The following is a 22,686-nucleotide window of genomic DNA, read 5'->3' as shown; positions in this document are numbered from 1 at the left end:
ACAGTACAAAAAAAGAAAAAAAAAATATATTATGATGATGATGATGAGTAGTAGAAAGAAATCAATAGACGTAACTGCAAGACCCTATAACAACATACTCATAAGTTAAAAAAAAAAAAAAAAAAAAAAGTAATTATAAAATTATGAGTAGATTGTTGTTGGGTTTCTTTTACGTGTGAATTCACAAATATGGTTGTCACAAATTTTTTAAAATGGTCATTGATGTATTCGCTAACAGCAGCCCAAATGAAAGTAACCAGTGACACTACTAGATTTTACTTGAGATCCTTTTTTGTTAAAGAGCATTGTCATTTCATTTTAGTAAAGGGCAAAGAAAAAAGGTTAAATAAAGTTAGGCGAAAGCGTTAAAAACCCTAAATATTATAAGACAGGTGGCAGCCCAAGCAGTGCAACAACTGGATCACAATCATAAGCTCAACCTTTCTAAAGTTGAGTTTTCCTTTCCTGTTGGGCCACCCTACTGCCTCACCTTTAACTATTTGTAAACAGTTGAAATAGTCCAACAAATATGAAGAGCAATTATGTAGAATAATTTTTTTTTTTTAAAAAAAAGTAAATAAATAAATATATATATATAAAAAAGAAGAAACAAAACAAATATCCTGCTGCATGCCAAATGTTTGTTTAAAAAACAGTGTTTATAATAATTTTTTGTGGGAATCACAGTATCTAAATTATATAATTTAAATGATGATGCTGAGATTGAGATATGTGTTGATTATGAGTGACTGAAACGGTTGGTTGGTTGGGATGGATGGATTGGGAAATTCATTAAAATCATATTCGTATGTGGCGTTAGTAGTGACAAGCTTTCCTCATAAGGAGATGGGCCACAAATACATCATATTGACATGACCAAAAGAGCTTGGTATTCAATGGGTGCTTGAGATGGGGATTGAGTTACTGTGCTTGATACGATATTGCGGTCTTTTTATGCAAATGTGAAAAAAAAAACAAAAAAACAAAAAAAAAAAAAGGTTATGTGTATGGATGTCATCATTTACCTGATAATATCTTACTATGCACATAAACTATAGTCACAGTGTTATATTAACATAACGTGATTAACTTTGTTTCATAAAGAACATACACACACAAGCTCTCTCTTTTTCAAGAGAGTTGAGAGCGACAAAAGGGAGGAAAGAAGGAACAAAGGAGAGAGGGCCAACCAATTAGCTGGTAATCTTTTTTTCTAAAAAAGAAACGAGAAGGGGATTAGGGGAGGCGTTTAATGATGATTACGAGAGGAGAAGAAAGGACTCCATTATCAAATTTTAAAGGCCCTGCCTTATTCTTGGGTCTAAAAACCCTATAGCCCATTCCTTTTCTTTGACTAAGTACTGATAGTGAGAGCTGAGCTGAGGGGGGATATGACTGTAAGGCTTCAAAATTTGCTTTTTTGCTTCAAGTAGGCAACGCCCACTTTAGGATTCCTTCCTTCCCACTATAGGCAACTTTTTAGTCTTTTAGCCCCTTTCCTCTTCTCCTCCCCTAAAAGAGGGAGCCTTCGAAAATTATATAATTTTGCAATCAAAGCCGAAAACCACCAACTAACCTAAGCATTTATAGGCATAGCAGCAATGCATAAGCAGTTGAAATAAAAAAAAAAAAAAGTGCTTCTAGCTAGGCTATGTGATATGGGACTGGATACCTAGGGAGGAAGTGTCTCAAGGTTTCGCTTTTTTCATGATTATGATTTTGATTTGAGAATATATCACAGCACAGAGTCTACAAAGCTAAAATGGCTATCTCCTCAGTCCTTACCTCACCACGTGCCCGAGTGCTACACGCCACGTGTTATAAAATTAATGGCTGGCAACCTCTCTCTCTCTGTATGGTGCATAAAGACTTGCTGGCTGGAGCTGCAAAGCAAGCACAATAAATTTTTTGACAGCTGATGTGCCTGTGGATACTGACCAAGATAGCCATGACAACAACTTCTAAAATTGCTCTATCTCTTGTCAGTTTCGGTGTAAAAATACTGACCCTTATAGTCGATGAGATTTGCGCAATGATTTCCACAAAAGAAGAATGGCCATCTATAAAAAAAACCAACCAAAATCAGCATGTAAATTTCTGCTGTGCATGCACTTAGCTTAAGAGGAAACTGTTGCCTTTGATTAATTTTCCTATTTATTAAAAAGCATGGTCGAATACTATTAGTTATAGCATTGATTAAAAATGCACGCATTAAAAACAAATATATAATCTTTTTATTTAATAAATGTAATCTTCTAATACAAAACACTACAACATGGTGTGAGAAAGTGGTTAATAATATATTTTTTTTTAATAAATGTAATCTTTTAATATAAAATACTACGACATAGTGTGAGAAAACTTTTGTGGGAAATCAGATGCTGGTCTAGGCTGCAGCAGCTAAGCGCATAATGATGCAGGTTAATTTTGGACAAATTGTGGGCTATTTGAGTTTTTATACATATATAGAGATCCAGGGAGCATAAGGCTAGAATTTTAAGCCGAAAAATGAACCAATAGTGGACTTTCACTTTATTGAGCTGAGTAAAGAAATGGTTTAAATATTTAGAAACATTTTTTTTAATCTTTTTTTTGTCATTTAGGTCATTGATCATCGTTAACCACTAAGGCTACCTTACCATAAGTTTGATTTGGTTATTTTACTTGTTATAATGTAAAAAAAAAATTAATTTAGCACAAAAACACGTGTTCATCCATAATAATTTAGAAGGTAATTAGTCACGACTTATATAATTATGATATTTTTTTTACAAAACTCAACAAATTTCCGTTATATATTGCTTGAGATATCATTATCACGAATATGTTTATTTTTTAAATGATGATACAGCCACAAATTCTTGTACAAACTTATCTTGTACAAACTGATATGATATTAATTCATTGATTGAATGAAAAAAAAAAAAAAGATTTTGAAGACATTTAAAGTTACAAAGGGTAAAATTCTAAATAATCTTTTGCTACGGCAACAGTCGAGACTGGAAGGAAAAGAAGAAGAAAGAAAAATGATGTAATTGATTGATTATGCAAATTATTAAATTATTTAAATATTCATACAACAACAAATTTATTCCCCCCCCCCCCAACCAAAACGCAGCCATCCCTTTGATTTGAGGCTTTAAGTATGAGAGCAAAATTAGCAAAGTCTTCTACTGCGTTTCTCGGCTTGGAGTTGAAGGCCCGAACTTGATTGGAGAAGAAAAAGAAAAGCTCGAGCCTTGAATTGTTTTGGGGTTGGATTATTGTCACTCCTCCAAAATTCTTTTAAAACCTCTTTTTTGTTACAATTACATTTAAGGACAAATATTATAATATATCTCACATTTATTTTATCTCATTTCAAATTTTTATATTTTTTTCTCTTAAAAAAAACTTGTATTTTCTCTGCTATCAAACTCACACATGTAATTTTTTTTCTCAAATTCTCTATAATTTTTTCTTTAATTATTAAGATAATCTATTGATAATAAACAAAACACATGCTGACAAAATTATTTACTTTTTTTTAAGGTTCATAATAAAACTTTTTACATCATAATCTTACATATATTTTATTTAATTAATTGATGTTTATCAAGAAGTTTATCACCCATAAAAGTTTATTTGTAAGGAGTGAGAAAATAATAGAAAATTCACAAATTCACAAATTAAATGTGTTTATTTAGAAATAAAGGTATTTTTAACATTAAACTTAACATTATTAAAAAAGAGATTTCAGAAGAATTTTTGGAGGGGTGCCATTAGTCCAACTCATTGTTTGGACCGAATCACAATGAGAAACAGAGTTGTAGGCCCACTTTTTTTTTTTTCTTTTTTTTCCCCTTTCTAAAATGTTGTGCTTTATACCCAGTAGGTAGACATATAATATATTTGAAGTACATTTCTTTTAAGTACTCAAAATCCACAATTTAAATGCATCACAGTGGTTGGCTGGCGGGCCTATCACGACGGCGGCCGACATCCACCAGTACAGCATGTAATCATGTGTGTAGCCCGTAAGGAAGATAAAGGGAGTCTGTAGTTGGGAAGAAAAAGGGAGAGGTCAAAAAGCAAAAGTTGAACTTGAAATTTAAAAAAAAAAAAATTAGAATTATATACTCGCTTTAAAGTGTGATTGAAACAATATTGTTGACTGAACGATAGTTGACTTTGGGAAACTAACTGATTATGGTTGTCTTTTCTTGGTCCGTTTCCGGTGACATAATGAATATCGAAGTATCAAGCCAATGGGGGCATCGTTGCAATTATCTGAGGTTCCAAAAATTATCTTGTAAATGTCAATGGGAGTGAAAATTAATGACTTATATTGAGAATGAAATAGTTATATGAATTCATAAGTAAAGTAGCAGTCAAGAATTTAATTAATACTACCCAAGAGCAGGAGTTGCAGAGTTAGCCAGTTAGAATTTGGAAAGCAAAACACTACCGATAGAAGAGAAGAGAAGGCTGAAAAGAAGAATGGGTAAGAAAAAAATTCGGAAGGATGAAACGCCGCACGCCCGGTGGGACTCGAACCCACAATCGCCTGATTAGAAGTCAGGCGCCTTATCCATTAGGCCACGAGCGCCTTATGGTGGCTCATCCGCATTTACACATACAAGACAATACAAAGAATTCCCGACTACGAAACTCTCTGCACTAAAGGCTTAAGTTGGTAGAGAAGAAAGACACTTGGGGTATTGATTTTATTGTAGAATAATCTCTATTTTCATTGGAGATTTTGAATGTTGCAATTTACATGAATGAGGGACCGACCGTTCTCAATTTTACAGTGCAGTTGTATTGGTATTTGATTCTTGGCGCTTGGGACGCGTAATGAATTCATCCCATGGACACAAACACACACACAACAACATCACCAAACTTGTTGCTCTTACTTCCCATGTTCACGAAAGGCATTCTATCGTGTCATTTCGATTGAATGGAACGAAATATTGGCAAGATTAATTAATTTACTATGCTTCATGATTTTGAGTAGAGATCTCATTACTGAAAACTTCCGAAAGAATTTTCCATTAGCAAATGGTACTGTCGCTTGTTCCATCTCAGAAAATTTTGTAAAGCTCCGGATGAAAGTGCACAAGACACCCAGCTTGCCTGACAATCGTTTTTTTTTTTTTTTTTTGTGTAGTGATAAAACAAGTCAACTGTAGTAAAATCACAACGCTATGGACACTGTATCTAAATGGCCATCAACGATTATTGACTTTAAAGTGTATTCAGTTTTTGAAACTCACAACTAATTATCACGGGGTTGCACAGATAATCTCTGCTTGATATATGTTATGAGGAGCGCAGAGTGCACAAGTTCTACTAGTGTTGAATGGCTATCACTGAGTGCTGATATTAAGTATCTTCTGTTTTGCCATGTCACAGCAAAATCGTCATGCAACAGAGTTCTAAGAGCATAGCAGAGTGCACAAGTCCTTCATCCTTGCTTGAGAAATGTTGGTATAAGGGAAAACCCTGAAGTTGCCATGACCCATACAAGTCATAGTCAACTGTGAGTTGCTCACAATAGTCTGCAATTGCGAAATGACTAGTATTAGCAAGGAGTTTCATTTCATAGCATTAAACTTTTTACTTTAAAGTTCGTTGAAAAAGAGATCAGAATGCAGTTATAGTGACTTCAAGGAAGAGTAACTGTTCTCAACACTAATGTAATTGTTGCTCAAGTTACATTTGTGACAATGAACCATTTCACTCTTCTAATACATTAGACCTTAATAGTGTGTATAAGTTTATATATGGTGCAGACAGAGGTTTAATTTTATAGAGGCACTTTGCATTGGAAATGTACAGATAACTTTGTAAATACAGTCTTTATATTTAATGCAGATAAGTTTCAAATAAAACCAACTACAGTCTTTATAAACAAAATTATTGCCCTTCTGACACACAACAATTTTGATACCTAACTATATCTTGTGCTATCTATTTATCTATCTATATATATATATATAGAAGCCCCCTAAGTTACGTTTAACGTAACTTACGCCACACATAGCAACAGTAGCAGGTCCCACCAATGTGCTACTGTTGTTGTGTGTGGCGTAAGTTACGTTAAATACAACTTAGCATCCGCCATATATATAATTTTTTTTTTAATTTTCAGTAGGGTTGATAATGCAGTAGCCTTTCTCATCTTTTGCTTTCCCATCTTTTCCTATAGCTCTTCTCACACTTGACAATAAAGAAAATCGACTATTGTTGGGAACCCGTTATTTAGGATAGTTTTGCGTTTTCAGTTTCTTTCCCCTTCTAAATCTAGCTTTCCCTTTGGAGTGTCCACTATCACATAAATTGATGTGCTAAAATGACGACAAAAAGAATTACCTCACAATTTGTTGTTATGTCATTGCAGCTCCACCTTTTAGAAGGAACACAGTCAATGTATTTACACCATTTGCAATACTGGCTTATATTTAATCCTTGAAGCACTGCTGCAAGAAATCCAAGGATCCTGCATAAAACAGCTGCAAGTGTTTACCAAAATGTTCAACAACCTAAGCTCTCAAAGAAGCTCTTCTAACAGCATCTCACAGGAAAAGAAACCCCCGCGGGAGGGGGGGGGGGTGGGTTGGGGTGGGGTGGTTCAGGTAGGTTGGGGGGTTGGTGTGGAACTAGCAACAGAAACAAGCTTGCAATAAAATTAAAAGATGAACTCACACAAGAACAAAAAGCAGCAGAGAAACGCTTCTCATGATTGGCCTGTCTAGCTTCAACTTAAAGTTGATGGAACTTTTTACATTGTGCTCAAAGATGCCTGCCTTGCTGTGAGCCACTATCCTGGTTTGAGGAGTGAACAGAAGTGTGAAACCAAGTAGGAATCCTGATATAAAACCTCCAATGCTTGAGAAATTGTCTATATAAGGTAGCAAACCAATAGCAAAGTTGATTGTGGAGACAAAGAAGAGAAGGACTATGGCTGCAAACTGCAATCAAGCAAAGGATTAATCACTGCTCCAATTAATATGAATGATAAAAACATAAATAATTGGGGGAAAATGAGGAAGCAGAGGAGGAGGTAGGACCTTATCAGTGTAAAAGTTCCAGTTGCGGATAAGACCAGAAAGCATAGCTCCAAGTAATCCAAACAGTGAACCAGAGGCACAAACTACTGGACTATTTTGGACAAAGAGTGCAGCAGCCAAGCTTCCAACAAAAGCAGAGAATATATAGATTATACCAATCCTCACTGTGCAACAGAATAAGAGAACAAAAGGGTCAATCATGGATTAACAGCAATTCATAATCTAGCTTTTGATTTATTTTTTTCATGCAAATTGATAATAACTTATGAGAAAGGAATCCAGTTACCTGGTCCAAATTCCTTTTCCAAGTGAATTCCTACAAGGACAATACAGCCAAGGTTGAGGATGAGGTGGATGAATCCAGCATGCAACCAGGGACATGTGAAAAGACGCCAAGTATGGTGATATTCTTTCAAGAATGTCTGCCGAAGAGCACCCATTTGATCAAGCCTGTGAGATCATAGGCATGAATTTATCTATGGAGAATGGATAATAATTAGCATTAAAGCACTCTATCTTCTCAGAAACATAGCAATTAGGAATTAAATACGTCCAGGACAAAAGCTTAAGATCTCTCTATGATGCTAACTATTTCTGTAACTGAGGTTCTCCTAAAATCTTAAAATGATCTGATACTGGCCTATAGAACTGAAGATGCACGATGAAGAATAGAAAATAGATCGGTCAATAACAATAATTTACTTCATATTTTTCTTAAAATTTCCCAACATCAAAATAGGATTGAGATTTGACCACAGATTTCAAGAATCGCCCAAGAAAATAACTTAAACGACAAGAAAAGATTTCCAAACCCGAAAATAGCAAGGAACATAAGAGCAAACAGGCTATATGCCGGTAAATTTTTTTGTCAATTTCAACATATTCGCTCATTATTCTCTCATTTCTCAGCAATTATTCATTAACATTAATTTAAATAATCAATCACAATCGCACAAAGGTAAGAGCTCTAACAGAACTTTATGCAAGTATAACTAAATAAAATTGACATGAAACCCTAGAACTAATAGAATTAATGAGGAGGGGTAAAAAAGAAAAAGCAAACTCACGTGGAGGCTGAAGGACCGAGAAGGGGATTCTCAGAGATCGGCTGAAACGACAGCCTCCCCAGCATTTTGAGGGCGCAGTTACCGTGAGAATTCCTCCAGCAATCGTTGACGGCCATGGTGGCGGCGAAGGCCACGACGTGGAGAATGACGAAGACCGATATAACCCAGGTGTCGGTCCCTCTTTTACGACCGCGAGACTTGAAGAATGGGGCTTTGGCTTTGTGGTACTCTTGCCCTTGGGTTTCCGGGAAAGTAATGATCGGAAGATTTGCGAGTTCTTTTTCTTGATGGGACTGTTTGATTTCGATCTGAGTTTGGAGTTGCGATGCTGAGTCTGCCATTGCTGGTTTTCCTGAGAATGAATAGTGAATGCTAACTGATTTTAGTAGGGGCTTTTAGTCCTGAAGTAGCGATTAGTTGCGAGCGTAACAGAATTTGTTGGAGACGGGTGGATTTGGCGGGAAACTTTTGCAGCCAATATTTGTATTGAGAGTGGTTTGGCACGGCACTATCGTATTTTAATTTATTAGCCACATTTTGCCCCTTTGCTTCTTTTTTTATAATTGGTGGAAAAATGTGATTACATAAATAAAAAATTAAAAATATAATACTATTAATCAATAATAAAAAGTGAGGCTAAATTAGTTTCCGAGCTCATCAAAATTCCAAACAAGAGAATCATTATGAACAGCCCCTGGTGAATTTAACTCTTGGTATCAGCTCGCATCCAGGGAATAAAATGAATACGTGTACGTAGCAAGGACACATTTCCATTCACATCATCAAGCACCATGTCAAAAACTTAACACTGCAATCTATAGGCAATGTCATCGGGTCGTGGATGGTTGGGAATGAAACAGGTCGAGGTATCCAGTCACTCGTATAAATCACATTCCGACCCGATTCGCACAACGTATTCCAAGTGCCAACCCTAAAGCAACTCGCGACTCGACACTAGACACTACTCTATATATATACCATTGGATTGTACAGCCCCGCCCGAGAAAAGAAAACTCCATAAATTATTATTAGTTAACAGGTTAAATTAAAAATACAGCAACATTTTGGCAGGCCAAATTAAGATATTCGTCACATCATGTCAATGTCATGTAAATTATTAATCCCAACATCGTTCCATTCCTTGGCCGGCGGGTCTCATCTTCGGCAAGCTAATTAAAGGAAATTATGGACACAACATAATACACTCCAATACATGTTTAGTTCAAGCTCCATTTCGTCCCTGCTACCTTCCATAGCCGGATCTCAATTTCGGATTTCCAGCCAATATGGGATATCGAGCCTTGAGACGTACATTTTGAAATCGCTGTCGTACAAGGAAGATGAAATGGGCCATCCTTAGGATCCACAAAGAGAGGATAGATAAATTAATAAAAGGATTAGCAATAACTACTGTTTATTAAAATATTTTAAGAGGGTTAAAACGAGTTACCTTACTGCGGTTTCTAATTCAGAAATTAAGATGTCAACTAACCAAATCAGTATTTCCAGACTTGAAAGTCTCTATACAATCACCTGGTACACAACAAAGATGATCACATTCTTATCTGAGAAAAATACCTGTAGCCGGATCGTATACCAGATCACGATTGTCCTGTTCTAATAGCTTTTCAACAACAATGGAATGATCAAATCCAGTAGCAGAAGCAATTGAGTATACGGGCATCTGTGCGCAAGCTCAAATATTATTAGTAAGCGAGCCTCCTAACTTTGGGTCATGCATCTCATTTTTTACTGAACTGAAACTTTGGGTCATGCATCTCATATTCTTAAGTTATCAAGTTTCAAAACATAGTCTGACTTGAGTTATTTCCCCTCCAAATACTAGCACACTTGTTGTTTTTCCCAGACATCCATCATTAATCATTATTGAATAAAGCCATAATCAAGTTAAAGAATATCGAAATTAATTTTCATGCACGGCTAGATTGGCAACAAACAAGAAATGAAAAAGAGATTTGAGATAAAAAAAAAAAAAAAAGGGACAGACACCTTAGGAGCATTCTGTAAAAGCTGAACTCCAAACTTTGACATCAGCGGTTGCAGGTCGCATGCAATTTGTCCAGCTCCTTTGAGACATTAATAAGAGCAACCCCACCACCTCCAAATATACCGTAATAAACGAAAAATGTGATCCATCAACCCAACAAAATCGACCAAACAAATTTAATTATAAAAATAAAAAGGCTTACCAGGTAAAATTCCGAATTTCATTGCCATCTCGGTAGCCCGTACAATATTGTCAACTCTAATACAATTACTAGCTCTATCAACCTTGCATCAAAACAAAGATCATCAAAATATATTTTCCAAAAAATTTCTTGGTGATCAATTATAGTTAAGATGCTTGAGGAAATGAGTGTACAATTCCAAACAAACCTTAAACCTAACAGCTTGAGAAAGACGTGCAACTCTCTTCCAATAAATAAGACTACAGGCTCTTTTTTTTTTTTCTAGTTTTTTTTTATTTTTTATTGCGGATCTCAACTGCAACACCGATTATATGAACATGTCAAACAACTAATAAACACTATAGAGAGAACGTCCAACATCAACAATAAATAGCCATAACAAACCTGTTGACACCTCTTTTCAATGTCTTTCTGGTCACCAGCGGCATAAAAAATAAACATCCTTCCATATATAAACTACTTTAACCCCTAATGATGTGGGTTCAGTTATAATTTATTTCAATAAGCCTGCCCTCGATGAGATCTAGTGCAAAGACTACAACAACAATGCAAATACACACGCATAAAATGAATGGCCACCTCTTTGCATGAGCCTTTGCATGAGCCACCAATTCAGAGTTAATGTATATGCTGCCCAAAGAGGATAATTCAAACACTACAAGAAAACTGACAATAGATGACATACACTTTGTGACGGAAATGACGTACGTCATAAAAATATGATAAAGTCGTGACAGATTTTGTGTCTATCAAGTATTCATGATGGACTCATGATAGAAATAAATTATATCAATAATATATGATGACTTTGTGATAGAATATATTACATCAAGAATTCATGATAGAATTTTAATGTTGACTTCATTTTGGCGCTTATTTGACTGAATTTTTTGGCATTATTTGAAATAAAATATTATATGAATCAAGAAACGCTGTTGTTTCACTTAAGTTGGAACGATGATGTTTTGCTTATAAAATATTACATATTTAATTTTTTTTATTATAAAATAAAAAACAAGCTATTAAAATAAAAATAAAAAGTTAAAATTAAAAAGAAACCCTCGATTTTTTTTTTTTTCTAAGTGTTGAGATTCCTACCCATTCTCACACCAAACTCTTCTCTCATAAAACCACCTGAAACCCTAGTCTTCTTACAGCCACTCTCAATCGACCTAGGTAGATACTCACATCCATAGCCACCATGGCGGAAGCGTTCGAATTGGGCTGCATTTCTTGATGCAGCAGAAGCGTGGCGGTGCTCATGGCTCTACTAGTTGCACGCGAGGTTCCAGCGTGGGCTGACGGCATGTGATGACCACAAAAAGAAGTAGTACAATGGCAACAAAGCGTGTTTCATGCTGGTTGCAGTTGCCACGGACTAGAGGCACGAGCTTCCATGGCCAATTTTAAATATTTGTTCTTTAATTCTTTTTTTTTTTATCTTAATTTTTTCTTATTTTGGCGAGTGTTTGAGATTTATGGTTTGGATTTGTGCTGTTATGTGTCACTTTTAGTAACTACTCTACTAAGGACCTTAGTTTTTCTGGGAGAATTTTTGCTTTGAAAGCTTCTGGTGCATTTCTAATGTCGTTGGAGCTATTCTTCTTACTTTGAAAGCTTTTTCGTAATTTATATTCTCTTTGTTAGGTTGTGAGTGATAGCAAAATGTTCCAAGTTCATGTGGTATTTTTGGGGCATCCTCTACTGGAGGGGTTTCAAATGACATTTCCATTCTTTCATTTATATAATTCATGTTTAATTATGGTATTAATGTCGTGTTTTTAATTATGGCATCATAGAATGACCCTTTAATAATTTATAACTTTTTGTTATAATTATGACTACTCAATAAAATCGACATATATTTAATTTTCTTATTAGTTTTATTTTAAATTAATTATAATACTTCTAATTGAATATCTTTAAATAGTTTATATTTAAATTCAAATATTAACTTAAATACTATTTAATTTAATTTAACACAATCTAATCTAATATTGTTCCAAACATGAGTCGATATTATGTATAATCCAACCCAATTTAATTTAGTTCAATCCAATTTTGCATGGCAAACGTAATCCTTGTTCTTTATAGTAAAGCAGAGGGTAATATTGATATTTCACATCAATTGACATGATTAATTAACATTAGAGTATGTATAAATACATATAATGTATCTCAGTGAGGGAAGAGAGAGAGTTGTGTTCATGAACAGAGAACTTTTAATTAATTCTAAATATATAAGCAAATACCTATGTACAATTTTTTTTCCTTGAATAAACATTAGTATGTTTCTAAAAGTATTGCGTAAAGTAGTGCCAATCAGGGTATCACTGGACACTTGCTACTTTGCTTCATCATCTGTGTCAAGTTCAAGGCCCTCTGCAGCTAAAAGCCGACCGATAGCCTTCCGCTTTTCTTCCTCTGCTTTTCTTCTCATCAAGTCCCTTTTCTTTAACACAAGTGTGTGCCGCTTCATAGTATTTGTGAAGTATTCCTTGGATGCCTTCATTTCTCTAGCCAAAATTTTTCGCTCTTCCTCGGGGTCAATCTGAAATTCCATAAAGAAGTTTGACATGTATTTGTTGAGAGATGCACATTTAATTTCTTTCAGTCAAAAGATAAAATCACTAAAATCTGTTGATGGTTTCTGTAAAGGTAATAGCAGAGCAACCAACCGTGATAGTGTTTTGAGGTGCTACAAAGTACAAAGGACAAAATTAGTTTTGAAATAATAACAGATATTATTATTCAAAATTAATGGTTAATTAGCTATGTCTCCACCTCTTTTAAGGCTTTGAAGATTCTTAGTACTGAAACACTAAAAAAGTAAACTCTTCTACTTAAACAACTGACATTAAGACACGGCGAACACTTGGAGAAAATATATTGACTCAATATTTGAAGACAATTAGGGAGATCTAGCGCATTCTTCAACTGCAGAAAATTCAAAATTATTAGATACCTTTGAACGAGAAAGACGACGTGCACGAAGATTCAGCTCAAGCTGTTGCTGCTCAGCCCAAGCCGCAATGGCCATATCACCTCGCTGATCAAAAGCTTTTCGTTTTTTGATAAGCCACTCCATCCATGCTTGAGATGCCTAGTAGAGCAATAAACAGAAAATGCCATTATTCTAGAAATGAAGTTGAAAAGCAAAAAATAACCTTTATAGTTTAATTTAAGCAAATCACGAGTTTCCTACACTTGGAAAGCACAAACCATAACAAGTTTGGTACATCCCTGGTTTTGCCAGTGATCTCGTCATGTTCTTAAGAAGAATTTTCCATATTAATGATTTCACAATTATCAAAGCTAATGCCTCATAAGATCACCCATAAGTTGTCAGGATCCATAAAATACCTAGGAACAGGTCTCTACAGTTAGCATTTCGAGAAGGTAGACATAACTTCCCCGTGTTTAATTAAAGTATGTTTCATAGTAAAAGTCAAAATCAATTTCAACTTTGAGATCAATATTCTAATTATATAATTTCTAACTCTAATTTCTAGGCTATCAACTGATACAAAAATTGACAAATGAAGCACAAATGCTACCTTCATTGGGTTGACTCGATTATCCATATCATATTGCCTCCGTCTTTCCTCATCAATGAGCAGCTCATAAGCAGCTTGAATCTTAATGAATTTAGCTTCAGCTGTTTCCCCTTTCCCAAGAGTCCCTCTACCATCATAGACTTTAGAAAGGAAAAATAACTAATGAGCTCAAGCCGCTAACAATTTCCACATTTCAAAGTCTGAGAGTCCAGAAAGAAGTAACATACCATCTGGATGATAGAATTTAGCCAAGCGCCTGTACGCGACCTTTATCTGCTCTTCATCAGCATCCCTTTCTAGCTCTGCATTTAAAAAGGAAAAATTCCACTAGAAACGGTTAAGTACTCACTCATAACAATCAAATAAAATGAATTAAATACAGAGTAAGAATGAGAACAAAGCCTCTCTCATCAATTTATTCAGTGTTCATGATAAATATTCTAATTAGCGTGCATCCCGGAGTGTCTATGGCATTATAAACACTCTCAAATAGCAAAACCAAGTTGGGATCAATCTTACTAGTTTTTGGTTGGAACAGACGATAGTGCTTTCCAAATAAGAGAAGCATTTGCACTTTCCATTTTTCACTTTTTCAGAAACTGATTCTCACAGAAGCACTTCCAGAAACACAATTTTAAAGCATAAAATTGGATTCAATTCACAAATTTCAGGGCTGGAACTTATTACACTTCAGCAAATCAAGTTCTAAATATATTAACGAATTTGAACTTCATCTTTCCTAAAACTTCAAATATTCGCTTTTAGTCTATCATAACTTCGAAATATCAGTAAACATAGAACAAGCATAAATCATGCACTTAATACATCAACTAAAAGAAGATTTTTTCAAATTACCAAGAGTTTCGTATGGAGATTTTTCATCGGCCCAATTGGCTGCGCTAACTACAGTCCTCCTCTGATTCACACGAAACCACGACTCGGTCCGGTTCAATTCTCTGAAGCCGAACCAAGAAGATGATCGAGGTCTGTAATTAGGGCTTCGAAATGAAACCTTAATGAAAGATCGAGCTTGGTCTCTGCAACTTATCAGTGAAGTGAACACCATGTGAGGCCTACATATCGTTCTCATATTGCTGCCCATGCTTCGTTTCAGCTCAATCGAAATTCTAGAACGAAATTGTTATTATTTTTCTTGACAGATAATTGAAGGTTGAATTGAAGAGGTGAAGAAAGAGAAAAAGTTTTTTTACAATGAATCTTTTGAATCTTATGACTGAATCTCAATTATTTCTTCCATTTTTATTTTTATTTTTTGGGAAAAATTTCGTTTGTCGTCTTGTTTTTACTTTTCACTGTTTTTTTTTTTCAATATTTACCCGGGAAATTTGTGGCGGCTAGGCTTCAGGCAGCGTGACGGTTGGGACGGACGGGCAACATTAACACTTTCCCTGTTTCAACCCGTAAATACCAAGTTGCATCCATTTTCATTTTCAACAGTTTGCTACTTGTTCTTTATTAATGGAGTGTTAACCCTGTCCTTGTAAATATCTATGTTGATACCCAAAATTTGGCCTAAATGAAAGAGTTGGGAAAATGTTATTTTTACTTACAAAATGAACTGTGAGAGAGCTTGTCATTATTAGAATTGTTATTACTGAGAGTAAAAAATTCATTAATTAGAATCTTATAAAAGAAAATTTTATTAACGATTGTTGAGTTTGATTAAAACTATTGTTGAGAGCGAAAAGTTCGATGGTCAGAATCCAACATAGTAATAAGTTAATAATTTATTAAAAATTATTAAGAATGTTATTGACATAAAGCCTCTTATACTTAAATCAAAGCATAAGAGAAAGACTTAAATTATATAATATTTCTTTTTTAATAAACTTATTTCTCATTCCTATATCTTTTAATGGTAACCTCTTTATATAAAAAAAAAAATTAAAAATATAACATCTTATTAGATGTGACTTGTGAGTCAATGGGCTCGGGACAATTGTTTATATCATTGAATCGGGTTAAGTAAAAATATGGGTTAACAATCCATCTCATAATCTCATCCAATTAACTTTCGTATTCGTAAATCAAATGGCACTAGGGTTTCTTGTAACTTGTAAGCATGCTGGAAATCATGTTAGAAAATAAGATTTAAGTATCAGCAATCCTTTCAAACTTCTGCGATCCGAATCTGTTTAATGACATACTATATAACATGTAGAAGAGATAAACTATGAAAATCTAACTGTCATGATACATACAGCGAGAAGATTTATATTTACAGCTTCTTATATTTTAATATCTGATACAAAAAAGATCACAAACAGATCAAATTGTTGTGATGCAACAATAAATAAAAGTTTCCACTCCTTTTGCAGCTGTTACTTCTGGTGGGTACAGCATAGATATGATGTTTTTGAGGGCTATATCTTTGTGGATTAGGCAGATTCAAGGTGTTGAGCAGCCCAAAGTGAACTAAGAGCACGAAGACGGTGAAAATATTCCCCCAAGGCAAGTAATGCTCGAGCTGCTTGGCGGGTTGTTAGGACCCGATACATTTGCTGCATCGTTTGCTGTCGAAGATGATCGGCCTGTTTTGTGCATGGAAGAGCAAAATAATTCAGTGAGCTTGAGAGAAATTGGAAAAATGCACAGAATTTCTTAAGTGCACAGAAATCAACATTGATGCTCAATAGTGTCAGCATGTGGTTAAGAGTAATTTTTCCAAAGAGATTGAGCAGATTGACTAGTGGAAACATAAGGCCGGTATTGCATTTCCGGCTGCAGCCAAAGAAAATATTGGCAGCTAAAAAATTGCAGTGAAAAGCATAAGTCTTTTCAGTCTTGCACAGTAACCATTGCAATGTTAAGAGAACAAGATTTGTACTCCTCCTTGCTACTCTTTTCTTTCTCAATGATTGAAATGAGGTTCAAAGAAGCTAAGAAGAAGAAATTATTGATAGAAAAATGAAAAGACCTAACCTAAGATTGAAGCTAACTTACAGTAAATAGAAAGAGTACCTGGTTCACAAAGCTCTCTAGTGCCTCCAACTTCTCTGCTGCAGCAACCATCTGAGACTGGTAGATTTCTGAACTTGATTGATCTTCCGTGATGATCTGCACTAGACTTTGCTGGAGTTTATCTATTCCTTGTTGAAGAGCATCTTCTGCCTGCTGAGAAGATTGCCGAAGATTACAAACATCTATAAGTTGCTGCTCAGTCAAGGGCTCAAGTTGAGGCATGAGAATCTGTAAAAATAAATAAATAATAACAGAAAATTAGCAGTTTTCACAATTTGTGAATTGAAAGATTGAACTATGCTTCATTAAATCATGGTGAATTATGTAACTGATATGCAATTGATGCTTGAGCTACAGCCATGTGTTTGTGAGTTATCAAATTCATTGGTTGGTAACTAATAACAAATAAGCAATTTTCACACTAATGTTTTACTGAACTATGTTTTACATTTAGAAGTTCTGAAGGACGGAATCCCCCAATCCATTGAAAAAAGCGCTCAGTTGATGTTCTCCACATGCCCGAAATCAAACTTAAGACATCAGCCTTAGCAGCATCTGCTTTCATGCGGAAAAGATTATTATAGTGGTTCAAGCCATTTTCGACAAGTATACGAAGCTCTATGTCAGTTATATGCTTTTGCAGGGCATTTCGAAGTTCATAAATCTGTCTATTCTGCTCTTCAACCCAGTGACTGTACTCCATTTCAAATGCAGTAATCCCTGAAAGTAAGCCCAAATCAGCTATTGCATATTCAGGAGGTAAAAAAAAAAAAGATTTAAGCATACGGCGTTTGAACGAGAGGGCTATAAATCTAATATATCTTGTTGCAACCAGCAAGTTGAAAATGATCAGGGCTTGGAGAATAATCCTTGGAATAATATAAGAGTTCATGGAGCTTGAACATAATTGAATGGGGTCAATAATTTTGTGAAAATGCACCCTTAAAGAAATATGATGTAGACTCAGTAAACAGATACATCTCTGTGACTTTAGATAGTCAAAATAGTGGAAAAGCTTAGATAGTCAAAATAGTGAAAAAGCTAAACTCAACTATGTTATGGAATCAAAACATACTGATGGTGACAACTCTGCAAAAGATCACAAACCTGGGTTTATATTTCCAGACAACCCAAAGTGACTGCCATCTGAAGTACTGCCTGTGTAGATGCCCTGCTATAGATTCACTGATTCATGAATTAGAAGTAATACTAGGAATTTTGATTTATACAGAACACACTTTTTGATGTGGTGGGATAAAAGAAAAGAAAGAAAAATTTCTCCTAACCTGACGCCTAGCCCTATCAAGTTCCTGCTCCAACTGTGCCAATTTCAAACGGCTTGATTCTAATTGTTGTACGTATGCCTGTGAAGCAAAATCAAAGTATAATTAACTTTATACTCCAAATAGTGAACAGTTTCCACCAGTAAGGAAATGAAAATAAATCTATCTCTTTCTACCTTTTTCCGCAAGCGACTTTTCCGAGCTGCTTCGCGATTTTGTGCCAAACGCCTCTGTGTCTGTAAGTAATTGCATTACATAAATGACACTACCATTTGTGAAGAAGTAAATAAAAAGGATAGAGTTATGGAAAATTACTACAGTGTTTTCATTGAGGGCAGAACGATAAACAAGTTCGTTGCAGAAGGAAACTTAAGTAATCAGTCCCCCCCCCCCCCACACACACACACCAAAAAAAAGGGAATGCAACAGACAGAGTATATTATCACCTTCTCAGAAGGTTTGTTTGCTTCTTGGTCGCTTCTGGAAGGCTCCACTGAATTATGAGAGAGATATTCAGTCTACAGAGTTAGACCAGAAGTCAGAGCCAGGAAATTAGATGAAAGAACCCTGACAACCTGTAACCAAAGAAGAATACTTCAAGTATCACCTGGTTGTCTAGCCTAGTATCCACCTGCACAATTGTGGATGAACCAGTATTTGGGCTAGCATCACCATGAAAGGTGTCTCCCCACATGCTAATTTGGTGGAATGGCTCATAAATGCTCATCCTTCTCAAGGTTGCAAGCTGACTAGAAGGGGAACTCATACTATATCCAGGAACAGAGACAGGAAAGGAAAAAAAAAAAATCGAACTTAATGATTGCAAATCTCTGATTCAACATACTAAGAATCCATAAGTAAAGTTGCATAACTGAAGATTTTCAAAATTGAAATGTTCATTGGAATTCAAAATATTGGTGACATGACAAGAAACAAATTATTCATAATGAAATCAGAAACTTAGTAGCAAGAGTAGAAGATATATTAACTATTAACTAATGAAATGGTAGGCAATGATATTACATAATAACTTCTACCTTTCTTTGCCAGACCAATAAGATTAGTCTTGTCGATTTTGGTTACAAGGAAAGAAATGAAAACCATGCCCTGCAAAGGTGGCTCATCAAGACTGAAAGTAGAGGAGTTGCACGGCAGAGCATACATGTGCAAACAAAACCATCAGATTACCTACATGAGAAGGTAATTTTAGCACAAATCTTGAGTTTTGTGATTTCTCCAAGACAAATATATTAGAAAATCCAAACTTGTATTTCTCTTTGTTAATGCATGATACTTTCACTGTACAAACAAATGCAGAAGCGAGACAGCTTAGAGCAACCCAAAACAGAACTTTGTTGTTTGCAGAAAGAAAATTTAAGTCATATAGTTCATAATCTTTAATGTTTGGTACTGCTTCAAAGATAATTTAAATTATACAGCTGAATGAGCAAATTGTTCCTGATTTGTGAATAGTTTCTCAAAGATATATTCATCTCATGGCAACAGCACATACTACGTTTCATTCTCTGACAAAATTCACTTGCAATGCAAGATATAAAGAAGATAATCTATCTACAATGTGGATAAGCACCTAAACGTGATTTTCAGTCACTATACTTGATGTGTGATTTCTGAAAAATAGCAAATAGTTCCCAAATTAATGCATAATCATAAGACAACTTGTCAAGCACACAAAATCTCACTCTCAAAACTTCAAGTGAATCAAGAAGGCTACTCAACAAAGCAATTACACTTCTCTTTTCCGCCAAGAACCAAATAATCTTTTTGCTTCTCATAATGACTGAAGAACTTTTTTCCTTTTTTATAATACTTCCGTAGCATCAACAATCTTAAACATGGACATTCACTTTTGCCAGTCTTCTACATCACAAGTGTTTTTTTTTTTTTAAAAAAAAAAAAAAAACTCTTTAACCGTAGATCCTGCTCAATCAATGTACAAGCCAAGAAGCAAGATAGATATCACAAATAAACAAATTCATTTGCAGCTTCCAGTCGTATTTCATCAAACTAGATATCACGAATCAAGCTTGGCTCTCTATGTGCTCATGTGCAAGTGAGTGAAAGAGAAAAACACACAGATTTTCATGTTGCATACAGAATCGAGTTCTTCAAATCAATATATGAACAACTCACCAGACTATGCTTGCCTCTCGCCACGTGCTTCAATGCAATAATGGCACCAACTATCACATATATTCACTAAAACAGACCCCAGAAAATAAGAAAAATCCCTCAAGCACTCAGCACTTTACCAAAACAAGAGATACCATTAAATGAAAGTAACTGATAAACCAAAGTAAGACAGAAAACATAATAAATCAATCAAAACGTATTCAGCTGGACAATCTTGAGCTTATAAGAAATCATTAAGAAGCAAAAAGACACTTACCCTCTTGAATCTTGATAACTTTGCTAATCTCACAGGTTTAAGTTAACCTCTTAAATTCAAGAAACCCAAACTCAGCACTTAAAACCCTTTTTATAATATGAAATTACAAGAACCCTTTACAAAGACAGAGAGAATCGCCACCATCCATTCATCCCTCGAAAGCAAACAAGAACCTAAAGTAACAGAATCAACGTAATCTAATAAAATTAAATAAAAAACATTAAATGAAAAAGACCGCATATTTTTTTGGGAAATAAAAAAAAGGAAATGCTACAGTCAAATGTTAACGTCCTAGTGTTCCCACTTAAAAGTAGCACATATTATGCGCACCCACGACCCATTTTCAAAGATGTTCACTTTAACCTACGCACCCCACCCGCCTTAACCTGCACCCCTCACCTTGTGTCAGCCAACATATGTCATACAGTTCTTTTCTGACGTCATTTCCCGGCGAAATTAGAGAATCTAGCAAGTCTTACGTTGAAGCTCTTGGCTCTCCTCAATCCTGATTGGTGGGGCGGACGAGCTGCATACTTGCATGGTTGGTGAAGTGAAGTAAGCTCAAATTATATGTGATATTTATATTTATATTTATTTTTCTGTTTCTAGAAAAAGAAGCGCTTCTGAATAGGACGTGGGGTCGAGTCGAGTGAATGAATGTTAGTTACACGTAAGCATGATGTCAGAATCTGACAGAAAGTTGAGCACACGTGTGATGTGTGTCCGGTAATGGTGGAGATTGGCGAAAGGCATGAGATATGGTTTCCCTCGTTTGAAAATAACGAATCAAGCGTCTAAGTCGTAGCAATTCTTTTTCACACGCTCATATAAAAACGTTGTTATAAATGTACCATTGAATCCTCGATAATATAAATAAAACACATATGTCCTCAATTACTTTAAAATTTGATTACAATTTTCAATAATGTCTAATCATTATCAAATTGAATCATTACCTTCCTTTTTGTCTAATATTACCTTACACATTTAGTGATATTTTTTTACAATTAAAAATATGTAGGACTAACATTGAGCCGCACATCCAACGCCGATGAGCAATGGCCTGAAAATCATCATTGATAAAATGTGCTTCAAATAAATTGATCATATTACATTATAGAGATATTGCCATTAATGTCATATTGATGATGATTAGTGTTCCCTCTTAATATGAATTTTCCTGAACGAATATGTACATAATGCCATTGGTACTAATAACTTGAATACGACTCTCTCTAACTAAACATATTCTTATATTGAGATTCATACAGTGTTTATCACGAAAACAATTAGTCTCCATTTTGATATTTTAGAAAGCCACCCAAATGCATAAATTTCTTGGTAAGACTCATGTTATACATGAAATTAATTTAGTGGTCTATTCGAACAAAAATTTCCAATATATACCATTTATATTATGATACATGCATGCATGAATTAGAGTCAATAATTTGATTTGAGACATGCTCCCATTCCTTGCAAATCGGCAAGGCGTGTTATCTACTTGCTACTGTTGTGTGTGCTTTTCTTTTTAAAATTAAAGGTTAGTAAAATGATAACACCCAACTAGAAAAGTTTCCACTACTTTCCACATACTTGTTGGCTCTTCCCACGTAAAGAAGGACGGCAGAAAAGAGTACCACCTTTGCTTGTAGCTGTAAAAAAGAATAAGCTCGTCGGAAAACGATTGACCGTCGCCCTTTAGCTTAATTATGAACTAAGAACAAACTTGTGGGGAAAAAGTTAAAAAAAAAAAAAAAGTAGAGTAAAGTTTCCACATTACTAAAAAGCAAGAAAAATGGGGAGCCAATTAATCCATTGGGGATCAAAATTAAGTCAAAGCCCTGTAGCCAAAAGGGTAGTTCTCATTTCTAACTCGAGCTTTCATTATTCATATTATGTCTCCCCAGCTTTTCAAGTATTGCTTAATTTCAACCCCTCCCTACAGGTTTCTCAGACTTACGTGCAGAGTAATTACTTCAAGTTACTGTTTGTCGTACTGCTGATATAAGCTGGAAGTTAAAGAAAGAAAATGTCGTTATCACTGCGCATTGCCAATATTGAATACACGCACACATGCACACGCACCCATCCGATTAATAAATCAATATCTTGCTAAGTG

The 22,686-nt window shown here is 35.0% G+C and overlaps 4 protein-coding genes and 1 non-coding gene across 17 annotated transcripts; all 5 read right to left on the bottom strand.

Annotated features, from left to right (window-relative positions):
- Positions 1-4,515: 4,515 nt before the first annotated feature.
- TRNAR-UCU (transfer RNA arginine (anticodon UCU)) lies at positions 4,516-4,588 on the bottom strand. The gene has a single exon. It is a non-coding gene; the product is annotated as a tRNA-Arg (tRNA).
- A 615-nt stretch (positions 4,589-5,203) lies between these two features.
- LOC102629550 (RHOMBOID-like protein 8) lies at positions 5,204-8,644 on the bottom strand. Its single transcript, XM_006472622.4, has 6 exons — positions 8,123-8,644; positions 7,342-7,505; positions 7,056-7,219; positions 6,691-6,956; positions 6,358-6,484; positions 5,204-5,543 (listed from the first exon to the last, which is right to left on the bottom strand). The coding sequence occupies exons 1-6, from the start codon at positions 8,461-8,463 to the stop codon at positions 5,421-5,423; spliced, it is 1,185 nt and encodes a 394-aa protein (XP_006472685.2). The 5' UTR covers positions 8,464-8,644; the 3' UTR covers positions 5,204-5,420.
- A 240-nt stretch (positions 8,645-8,884) lies between these two features.
- LOC102615669 (chaperonin CPN60-like 1, mitochondrial) lies at positions 8,885-10,865 on the bottom strand. 3 transcript variants are annotated; one of them, XM_052442312.1, is made up of 6 exons: positions 10,520-10,863; positions 10,333-10,414; positions 10,133-10,241; positions 9,701-9,806; positions 9,615-9,655; positions 8,885-9,446 (listed from the first exon to the last, which is right to left on the bottom strand). In XM_052442312.1, the coding sequence occupies exons 3-6, from the start codon at positions 10,172-10,174 to the stop codon at positions 9,366-9,368; spliced, it is 270 nt and encodes an 89-aa protein (XP_052298272.1). In that variant the 5' UTR covers positions 10,175-10,241; positions 10,333-10,414; positions 10,520-10,863; the 3' UTR covers positions 8,885-9,365. The 3 variants fall into 3 exon arrangements, 2 of the variants coding, with proteins under 2 accessions (XP_052298272.1, XP_052298271.1); XR_008055060.1 differs by having other exon boundaries at positions 9,573-9,655; positions 10,133-10,414; positions 10,520-10,865; XM_052442311.1 differs by having other exon boundaries at positions 10,133-10,414.
- A 1,578-nt stretch (positions 10,866-12,443) lies between these two features.
- On the bottom strand, positions 12,444-15,148 carry LOC102628894 (hypothetical protein). 2 transcript variants are annotated; one of them, XM_006472620.4, is made up of 5 exons: positions 14,745-15,136; positions 14,117-14,191; positions 13,890-14,029; positions 13,298-13,435; positions 12,444-12,883 (listed from the first exon to the last, which is right to left on the bottom strand). In XM_006472620.4, exons 1-5 carry the CDS (start codon positions 14,989-14,991, stop codon positions 12,677-12,679), a joined length of 807 nt encoding a protein of 268 aa, XP_006472683.2. In that variant the 5' UTR covers positions 14,992-15,136; the 3' UTR covers positions 12,444-12,676. The 2 variants fall into 2 exon arrangements, with proteins under 2 accessions (XP_006472683.2, XP_052298734.1); XM_052442774.1 differs by lacking the exon at positions 12,444-12,883 and adding an exon at positions 12,899-13,030 and having other exon boundaries at positions 14,745-15,148.
- An 847-nt stretch (positions 15,149-15,995) lies between these two features.
- LOC102627632 (transcription factor TGA7) lies at positions 15,996-21,075 on the bottom strand. 10 transcript variants are annotated; one of them, XM_052442411.1, is made up of 11 exons: positions 20,964-21,075; positions 20,309-20,374; positions 19,192-19,342; positions 18,762-18,921; positions 18,601-18,672; positions 18,331-18,390; positions 18,158-18,235; positions 17,979-18,045; positions 17,320-17,591; positions 16,872-17,099; positions 15,996-16,441 (listed from the first exon to the last, which is right to left on the bottom strand). In XM_052442411.1, the coding sequence occupies exons 4-11, from the start codon at positions 18,918-18,920 to the stop codon at positions 16,289-16,291; spliced, it is 1,089 nt and encodes a 362-aa protein (XP_052298371.1). In that variant the 5' UTR covers position 18,921; positions 19,192-19,342; positions 20,309-20,374; positions 20,964-21,075; the 3' UTR covers positions 15,996-16,288. The 10 variants fall into 10 exon arrangements, with proteins under 10 accessions (XP_052298371.1, XP_024952621.2, XP_024952622.2 ...); XM_025096853.2 differs by lacking the exon at positions 20,964-21,075 and adding an exon at positions 20,565-20,931 and having other exon boundaries at positions 20,309-20,458; XM_025096854.2 differs by lacking the exon at positions 20,964-21,075 and adding an exon at positions 20,565-20,931 and having other exon boundaries at positions 19,192-19,261; positions 20,309-20,458.
- Positions 21,076-22,686: the final 1,611 nt, after the last annotated feature.

The sequence above is a fragment of the Citrus sinensis genome, chromosome 5, assembly GCF_022201045.2.
Source record: "Citrus sinensis cultivar Valencia sweet orange chromosome 5, DVS_A1.0, whole genome shotgun sequence".
In the NCBI taxonomy this organism is placed as follows: Eukaryota; Viridiplantae; Streptophyta; class Magnoliopsida; order Sapindales; family Rutaceae; genus Citrus; species Citrus sinensis.
This window is presented reverse-complemented; position numbering and strand designations above follow the sequence as displayed.

Bases quoted from the DNA above. Each gene is read 5' to 3' on its own strand.
- LOC102629550 (XM_006472622.4), bottom strand. From the start codon at position 8,463: ATGGCAGACTCAGCATCGCAACTCCAAACTCAGATCGAAATCAAACAG. The intron at 7,220-7,341 runs GTAACTGGATTC...TCTGTTGCACAG, and splicing joins GGAAAAGGAATTTGGACCAG to TGAGGATTGGTATAATCTAT. The intron at 6,957-7,055 runs GTCCTACCTCCT...GCTTGATTGCAG, and splicing joins GGAACTTTTACACTGATAAG to TTTGCAGCCATAGTCCTTCT.
- LOC102615669 (XM_052442311.1), bottom strand. From the start codon at position 10,174: ATGTCAAAGTTTGGAGTTCAGCTTTTACAGAATGCTCCTAAG. The intron at 9,807-10,132 runs GTGTCTGTCCCT...GCTTGCGCACAG, and splicing joins TTTTACAGAATGCTCCTAAG to ATGCCCGTATACTCAATTGC. The intron at 9,656-9,700 runs GTATTTTTCTCA...GTTGTGTACCAG, and splicing joins GGTATACGATCCGGCTACAG to GTGATTGTATAGAGACTTTC.
- LOC102628894 (XM_006472620.4), bottom strand. From the start codon at position 14,991: ATGGGCAGCAATATGAGAACGATATGTAGGCCTCACATGGTGTTCACT. The intron at 13,436-13,889 runs GTAGCATTTGTG...TTGCTCTACTAG, and splicing joins ATCGAGTCAACCCAATGAAG to GCATCTCAAGCATGGATGGA. The intron at 12,884-13,297 runs GTATCTAATAAT...ATGGAATTTCAG, and splicing joins GTCGTCTTTCTCGTTCAAAG to ATTGACCCCGAGGAAGAGCG.
- LOC102627632 (XM_052442411.1), bottom strand. From the start codon at position 18,920: ATGAGTTCCCCTTCTAGTCAGCTTGCAACCTTGAGAAGGATGAGCATT. The intron at 18,391-18,600 runs GTGATAATATAC...AATTACTTACAG, and splicing joins CAAACAAACCTTCTGAGAAG to ACACAGAGGCGTTTGGCACA. The intron at 18,046-18,157 runs GTTAGGAGAAAT...GTGAATCTATAG, and splicing joins TTGATAGGGCTAGGCGTCAG to CAGGGCATCTACACAGGCAG.